Below are 8,713 nucleotides of genomic sequence, written 5' to 3' on the forward strand. Positions count from 1 at the left end.
AAAAAAAAAAAAAAAAAGAAAAAAGAAAAAAGAAAAAGAAAAAGAAAAAGAAAGAAAAGATATGCTTTGAGTTTAAATCCTAGTTGTGTTTCTTTAACCTCTACAAGTTTCATTTTTATCTCTACCATGGAAATAGTATGACTAATGCCCCGCTCACACCTTATGCGCACCAGTGCATGTAATTTTCCAAGCCCACAGTGACGGTTGAAGCTTTCACTTGTACTTACAGATACTACTCTCCGTTTTTTTTTTTTTTTTTTTTTTTTAAATGTATTTGGTAAAAGGTCTCACTATGGAGCTCCGACTCATAGTGATCCTCCTGTGTTCAGCCTCCCCAGTGCTGGAATTACAGGCGTGTGCTACCAAGCCTGGTTGTGGGGGCCAGCACCTCATGTGGTGCCCGGATGGAATTCTGGTCCCCGCTAAGCAGGCGCTTAGTCTGCCAAGCTATCTCGCTGGCCCTCTGTCCTTTAAGACAATAGGAAAGGAAGGTCTAAGCCATGCGCTCCAAAGGAAAACTGGAATGTCTGCATGCAGCTTTCTCAATTTAGCGCTCCTACAGTTAGCTAATATGCCCTCTGTCCATTTTACGTATCATGTGCATTTCATGGGCGAGGCTACTGCGGTATAATATGCATAAGCAGCTTGTCTGTGGTCACTCAGAGCTATGGTCAGAGCTGACATGTGGCTCAGATAGCTGGCGTCAAAGTCCAGAATGTGCTGGGCCTGGTGGTGCATGCCTGTAATTCCAGCACTCTGGGAGGCTGAGGCAGGAGGATCACAAGTCTGAGTTCAGCTTGGCCAACTTGGTGACATATACCTGTAATCTCAGCTAGTCGGGAGGCTGAGGCTGGAGGATCACATTAGTGACTTAAAATTTTTTAAACTGAAAATTTTAAAACATCTGGGTGTGGAGCTTAGTACAAGATTTTGGGTTTAATTAAAACTAAACCCAAACTAAACAAAAAACCCAAACTAAACCCAAACGAAAACAGTTCAGAATCTTAACTATGAAAACCATAGTCCTATCCAGGATTTTGTTTTGTTTCTGGGACCAGGGATTGAACTCAGGACCTTGCCTGTGCCAGGCAGGCACTTATACTGAGGAGCCATCTCCCTGGCTCCTGTGGTCCTCTTAGTTAGTGTTTTCTTCCCATCCTTCACTTCTTTTGTATGGTACTGGAATTGAGTCCAAAAGCACCCACTCTACCACTACACTTCACCCCCAGCCTTCATTTTTATTTTATTTTATTTTTTTCAAAATTTTATTGATAAACAGCAATGAGACAGTTTCAAATCAAATCGGAAGTACAGTTTCAACAAATAACACACTGCATATATTCTTCTTAGTGGTTAATTGCTGTACAAGATGCGGACTTGAGATCCTATTTACAAACACCATTAGAACAAATCATTCTATTCATTAAGAGAATGCAACTATATATCTATCCTAACCACTTTGAATACACAGATACAAAATGGCCATTCATTGGTATACCCCATTTTTTCTAAGTTCCGTTATTGAATATTATAGGTGTGTAAACTCAGCAAAATATTCTAAAAGAGTCCAGTAGCCCATAATAGCATTGGGTCTTCTGTTTAACTGGCAATGTCAGAAATTATTGACCTGAGTCCCCCACAGCTCAACATAACAACATGGCTTTACTTCCTATATTTCGTCTTCATACTTTTCTACTGGATGGTTAAGACCAAGGTAAAGCAGGACCTGTGCAACAAGAGTTGTAGCTTTTTGGTCTGAGAAGGTCAGTGAAATGCCCTCAGGATTTATCCTGAGATCCTGTACCTCAGATTGTAGAACCTTTGTCAGTGCAGCCATGTGGATGAGTCACGGCCATTGCTTGGCCAATGTGCTCTCTGTGAAAGCCTGAGAGAGTATCTTCTCCCCATGTGACTCTCCTTAGGCACACTCTATGTCATCAATCACTTTCCTCTTTGGCCCCATAATCTTCTTGATCAGAAAATTTGGGACACTACCGAGGTACATGACGTTACAGTACAAGTTCTCATATGTCTTGAGTCTTAATTGACCTTAGAAGGTTAGGGCCAAAATGTTGGCTTTCCTTGTAGCCCTCCTTTTTCTCTAATTTTGGTCTGCAAACTTAGGTTGTTAACCATCCAGAAGACCAGCCTTCATTTTTTAATCTGAGACAGGATCTTGGTAAATTGTCCACACTAGCCTTGAACTTGTGATCCTCTTGCCTCAGCCTCCTGGCTAGCTGAGATTACAGGTGTATGCCACCACCCCTGGCTCTATCCTTTCACTTGTAACTTACCTATGTGTTATTTTTACCACAGGTTTTTTTTTTTTTTCTAGACAGTTATAGTTAAGTCTTGGTTTTAAAAATGTCTCAAAAAAAAAAATGTCTCATCTCGGGGCTGGGGAGATGGCTTAGTAGAATAAGCACTTCCCTGGCAAGCGCAGGGACGTGAGTTCAATCCCTAGTTCAAAAAAAAAAAAAAAAGTCTCATCTGATAATTTCTGGTTTTCATTTTTTAATTCTTTTGATGGCATGCCAAGATCCAGGGCTCCCTAGGACCCTCCCCTTTTGGGGGAGCTGGGATGGAAGCTGGGAGAAGGGGAGATTCTCAGTGGCAGGGCTGGCGTGGAGTGGGGATTTCCACAGTGAGCTTGCTGCCTTGGTGGCCTTGCTGGGCCACGGTCCAGAGGTGTTCACTTGCTGGCAGCCATGTGGGCCATCTGACCTGCCACCGTGTTGCTGTAGCCGAACTCATTGTCATACCAGGAAATGAGCTTGGCAAGGTAGTCATTGAGGGCAGTGCCAGTCCCAGCATCAAAGGTGGAAGAGTGGGTATCATGGTTGAAGTTGCAGGAGACAACTTGGTCCTTGGTGTAGCCCAGGATGCCTTTCAGGGGGCCCTCTGATACCTCTTGCACCACCTTTTTCTTTTTTGGTGGAACCGGGGATTGGACTCAGGTCCTTGCGCTTGCCAGGCAAGTGCTTATTCTACTGAGTCATCTCCTGCCCCTCATCACCTTCTTGATGTCTTGTATCTGCCCACTTTTTCCAGGTGGTAGGTCAGATCCACAACCGATGCATTGCACACTTCCCAGAGCTGGTCCACTGTCTGCTGGGCACAGCGATGGTGTGCACTGAGGTCAGGAGGCCCTCCACAGCAGTGGAGTTGTCCTGGGTGCCCTGACCAGGGGGTCAAGCAGCTGCTGGTTCCGTGTTCGCTTTGCTCTAACACACAGGCAGGCCTCCCCTCTTTCTGGTTTCTAATCTCTTCTGGGGCTTGAAGTAGGAAATAGTGCCTAGACTGCTTTTGCTTTTTAGAATTTCCAAATCAATTTGTGTGTGTGTGTGTGTGTGTGTGTGTGTGTGTGTGTGTGTGTGTGTACCATAATTTGGGGCTCCCTGGGGACAACTTTGGGGTTCCTCTTTCTCCAGCCCACCAATGTCTACATGTTTACAACTTCCTTCCGGTGCTGTCTCTGCTCCCCATACCTTGAACAGTCATCCTCGGCTGGTCTAAGTGTGCACATATGTGATTTGCATAGTCAGATGCACAGTGTTAAGGTCCTGTTTCAACAGATGTAGCTGTGAGCCCAGCTGAGGTGTCTAACATTTCCTCCTCCCTGGAAAGCCCTCCCATGCTCCTATTCTAGTGAACCTGCCTCACCATGTGCGACCACCTGAATTAATTTTCCATGACAGAAGTACAGATGTTATTTTTCAGTCCTTATGTTTGTGTTTAGGTTTGTTTATTGCGTGATAGGTCTTCTATGCTAGAGGATGTTCCACATGCATTTTTAAAAAAAAAATTTAGGGAAGGGTTTACAGGGTGTTCAGGGTCTCGTTAGTAGATCAGACTCATAGTGATCCACTTGTCTACAGCCTCCCAAGAGCTGGGATTGCAGGTGCTCACCACCACGCTCAGTCTCAATTGCTATCTCAGCACACCCTGGGGGTGGGGCCAGTATGGCAGGCCTGGGGATTGAACCCCTGGCCCCTGTGCCTGCTTGCAGGTGCTTTAATCCATTGAGCTATTTGGCTGACCCTTCCATGTACATTTGAAATGAATTTGTATTCTCTTGTTTATTTTTCCTTTCTTATTTTTAAAATTTATTTTAAAGAGTGTAATCATAATTGATAAGATATTAGAAATCGTATACATTTAGAAGAACAAGTTGAGAGGTATCCTACCATGGTTTTGGGATAGTACTTTGCTGTCTTTGATGCAGTTGCTCAGATTACAGATACTAGCATTTACAGTTAGTCAAAGTGAAAATTTTAAATATTAACTGTTATTTTCAAAGAGCTGATGGAATTAGTAGTACAATCATTTCAGCTATCCTACTTTCAGCTTGCATGAGTTTTCCCCCTTCTTTTTTTCTATCTTTTGAGGCAGGATCTCACTGTGCACTTCAGGCTAGCTTTGAACTCACTACTTACTGTATAGCCCAGACTGGCATCGAACTTGTAGCAATTCTCCTGCCTCAGACTCCTGAGTGCTGGGATTCTGCTATGCCCAGCTTGTGATAAATTGCTTTCAACTGTATTTTCTCCCTAGTCTTTTTTTTTTTTGTCTCTAGTACTGGAGGCTGAACCCAGGGCTTCACACTGAGTTACACCCCTTCTTTCTTTTCTTTTCTTTTCTTTTCTTTCTCTCTTTCTTTCTTTCAATGCATTTAGTACAGGGTCTACAGGGTCTCACTACCCAGATCAGACTCATAGTGATTCTCCTGTTTTCAGCCTCCCAAGCACTGGGATTATAGGGGTGCAGCACCACACCCAGTCTCAATCGCCATCTCACCGTGCCCTGGGAGCAGGACTGACACGGCAGCCAGGAATCCAACCCCGGTCTCTGTGCTCTGACAAGCAGGCACTTTAGTTCATTGAGCTATCTGGCTGGGCCTTTCTTTTTTCTTTTGAGACAGGGTCTTGCTAAGTTGCTATTAAACATGTTTTTTCCTCATTTTTTTTTTCTTCCAGTACTAGGGCTTGAACCCAGGGTCTTTGCACTGAGATCCATCCTCAGCCCTTTTTATATTTTTATTTTGAGACAGGTTTTTGCTAAGTTGCCTGTGCTGAGATTAAATTTGTGATCATGCCGCCACACCCAGTTCCTGTCTTTTGTTTTTGATACAAATCCTTTCTCTGCTTCCAAAAGCCTGAGTATTTGTTATATCCTGGCCAGGAAGCCCCCTTCCCTTCTGCTTTTCTTTCTCCTTCACTTTAAAAATAATCCAGGAAACCCTTAGCTGTGTAGATGAAGATTAGGGCCATAGAGTGGTTCAAAATTCCAAGCAAGCAGACAGAACCCTTGGTTTCCTATGACGAAAAATGTTACTTCAAGGGATAATGTTAAACGTCAGGATGTCACAGCACCTGCTCTCTGGTGGTCACTGTTCTGCACGCTTACAGTTTATGTCACATTTAATCCTTACATCCACCCCTAACTACATAGGAGGCAGCGGCTGTTATCCCCCATTTACAAATGAGGAAATTGAGACATAGCATGTGGATTACTTGATTTTCAGTTACTATAACCAAATACCCAAGGCTGTATACTTTATAAAGAGAAGAGGTTTATTTATTTAAAAAAATTTTCAATATTTATTTTGAGAGGATCTCATTATATAGCTCAGCTGGCCTTGATTTTTTTTTTTTCGGAACTGGGGGTTGAACTCAGATCCTTGCATTTGCCAGTCAAGCGCTTATCCTTATGAGCCATCTCCCTGGCCCTCAGCTGGCCTTGAGCTCACTGTATAGCTCAGGCTGGCCTTAGACTTGTGGTGCTCCTCCTGCCTCAGCCTCTCACGGGCTGGCATTATAGGTGTGCGCCACCGTACTGTTGCAGTACGAGGGATGAAGGCTGAACCCACAGCCTTCACAGAGCAGCACCACTGTCCCTGCCTGTCCTTCCTTTTTACATTTTGAGGCAGTTTCAATATGTTGGTCAGGCTGGCCTCTACCTTGTGATCCTCCTGCCGCAGTCACCCAAAATGCTAGGATTACAGACATGTGCAACCACACCTGGTAGAAAAGAAGTGTATTTAACTACTCAGGAGGTGGAAAGTCCACTCAGAGAGGTATTATGATGATGAGGATGAGAGTGTGACAGAGAACAGCCACAGGGCAAGGCAGGAAGCCAGAGGCTGGGAAGGGCAGCCTTCTTCCGGGGATTATACCACTCCCCGAGAGCAGCGGGGGCCTCCAGTGACCCACACACCTGCCATCAAGACAACCACGCCACCCCCCAGCAGTGTGTTGGTGGAGTGCAAGGGAAAGTTGAAGGACACAAGTTGCGGGTGGATAGTGAGCCTGCCATGCAGCCGTGGTGGCTAGGAAGGGCCTGGGCAGCTTCTTCAGTCCCCGCTATGTGGGTCGGCGTGAGGGTGGGCTCATCCTGTGGGAGCTCCAGAAGGATTGATGGCTACATGGAATTTGTGCCTGCAGAATTTTGTGGCCAATGCTCACCGCTCTTCACGAGTTTACTGGCTGGGGCTGAATGACAAGGACAAAGAAGGTGACTGGAGGTGGCTGGATGGCTCTCCTATCACATTAAGGCAAGTATGCGGGGCTCCTGCGGTCTCTCTGTCTACTCTACAGGCAGGCAGTGGGGTGTGTGGCTGAGGGAGTCAGGGCTGGTTTTTCTCTTCTTCCTTCCCTTCCTTTCATTGTCTCTTTTCTTTTCCTCCTCTTCTTCCTTCCTTCCCCTCCCTCCCTGCTTTCCGCCCTCCTTTCTTCCCTCTTTCCCCACCTTTTCTCCTTCTTTTCCTTTCCCTTTTTGTGGTACTTGGGATTGAACCCAGAGCCTTCACACTGAGTTAACTCCCCAATTGTTTTTTGATTTTTCAGTCTGAGACCAGGTCTTGCTCAGTCAGTGAACTGTCCAGGCTGGCCTTGAATCTGCAGTTCCATTGCTTCAGCCTCCCCGAGTGCTGGGATCGTAGGCATGTGCCATCACGCTTGGCTTATTTTGTTTTCTTTGTGGTGTTGGGACCTTGTACCTGGTGGGCAAGTGCTCGAGTCCTGAGCTGTACTACCAGCCCTGTTTTATCTTTTTATTTTGGTTCTTTCTTTCTCTTTCTTTCTTTCTTTCTTTCTTTCTTTCTTTCTTTCTTTCTTTCTTTCTTTCTTTCTTTCTTTTTTGTCTGCCTCATGATGCCTTCAGGGCAGGTCCGGTTTGGCTTGAGGATCTGGGGATCGAACCACAGCCTCCTGAGCCTGACTGCTTTGTTTTGTTTTGTTTTGTTTTCTTTTCTTTTTTTCTGACTGCTTTGTTTAAGCAGGCACTTAAACAATTAATCTTTTTATTTTGGGACAAGGTCTTGCTAAGTAGCTCAGGATGGGTTCAAACTTGCGATCCTCCTACTTCAGCCTTTCAGGTGGCTGAAATTGCAGGTATGGACCCTCATTCCTACGTAGGTTTCCATCGTTTTTTTTTTTTTTTTTTTTTTTTTGGTGGATGTATTATTTACTGGAGTCCCCAGTTTACTCTGCATTGTATAAGTGCTTTATTTTATTTTAGTTTTTGTGTTCTTGAGACAGGGTCTTACTATGCAGGCTGGCCTGGAGCTCAGTTTGTAGTCCAGGTTGGTCTTGAACTCACAACAACCCTCCTGAGTCAGCCTCCCGCATGCTGGGATGACAGGTGTGTGCTACCATGCCTGGCCTCATGCATGGGTTTGGACGACTACATAGTGGCACGCATTTGCTAGTCCAGTGTCATACAGAGTGGTTTCAGCACCCAAGAAATCCTTTGTGCTGCCTTTGTTATCCTCCTTTTCCACTGTTTCCTCCACCAGTTTCTGGGACCCTCAGGAACCCAACAATTTCTATGAGGAAGACTGCGTCTGTATGAATAAAGGTGGCAACTGGAATGATCTCTCGTGTGCCAAAACTACGTACTGGATTTGTGAGCGGAAATGTTCCTGCTGAGCCGGCCCTTGGAGAGGAGTCTCTGCCCCTTCCCGATAGGCTATGCCTCTTGGCGAACTCACCCGGATGTGTTAGAAGTGTGGTCGGCGGCCCAGTAGTAACACGTTCTGGCACCAGCTGGGCCCTTCTGTTTCAGAAGGACGGTGAGCTGGCGGCTGCTGGGTCTTGGCAGCCTGAGAGCTCCCAGTTCTGGGATATGGAGGACATTTGCCAGATTCCTAGTTGTGGCTCTGGAGAGTCAATTGTGGCTGGGTACTCTGGGTCTCCCACTGCATTGGGCTGACACCTTCTGGCCTCCCTGGGCCATGCCGAGATGGAACTGGGACAGGGCTCCTTTATGGCCTCCTTGGTGTGCAGCAGCTCCTGAGAAGTGGCAGGGACAGAACAATTTGATGACCAATGTTCTTTCTTTTTTTTGGCGGAACTGGGGATTGAACTCAGCCCTTGTGCTTGCCAGGGAATCGCTTATTCCACTGAGCCATCTCCCCGGCCCCTGACCAATGTTCTTGATTCTCAAAGGACATTGGTACAAGTGAGGTGGCAGCATCTTCATGCTTCTGGTAAGGCCTGGCCTGTGGACACAGTCTGTGTCTGTCTGTCTGTCTGTCTGTCTGTCTGTCTGTCTGTCTCACTCTCTGACACAGGGTCTCCCTATGTAGTGGCCCTGAACACGTCATGGCTATCCTCCTATCTCAGCCTCCCAAATCCCAAGTACTGGAATCACAGGCATGCACCATGACACCCATAGCTTGCCCTGTGGAATTTGGAGAAAGAGATCAGCGAAA

The 8,713-nt window shown here is 45.9% G+C and overlaps 1 protein-coding gene across 1 annotated transcript in view; it reads left to right on the plus strand.

Annotated features, from left to right (window-relative positions):
- The window catches only part of Clec17a (C-type lectin domain containing 17A), a 17,922-nt gene extending 9,603 nt beyond the window's left edge, over positions 1–8,319 (plus strand). The window contains exons 11-12 of the mRNA XM_023720191.1: positions 6,444–6,553; positions 7,796–8,319. Coding sequence (XP_023575959.1) covers positions 6,444–6,553; positions 7,796–7,928 — 243 coding nt within the window. The 3' untranslated portion in view covers positions 7,929–8,319. The remainder of the gene's footprint in view (positions 1–6,443; positions 6,554–7,795) is intronic.
- Positions 8,320–8,713: the final 394 nt, after the last annotated feature.

Source organism: Octodon degus, unplaced genomic scaffold (assembly GCF_000260255.1).
Source record: "Octodon degus isolate 3935 unplaced genomic scaffold, OctDeg1.0 scaffold00073, whole genome shotgun sequence".
In the NCBI taxonomy this organism is placed as follows: domain Eukaryota; kingdom Metazoa; phylum Chordata; class Mammalia; order Rodentia; family Octodontidae; genus Octodon; species Octodon degus.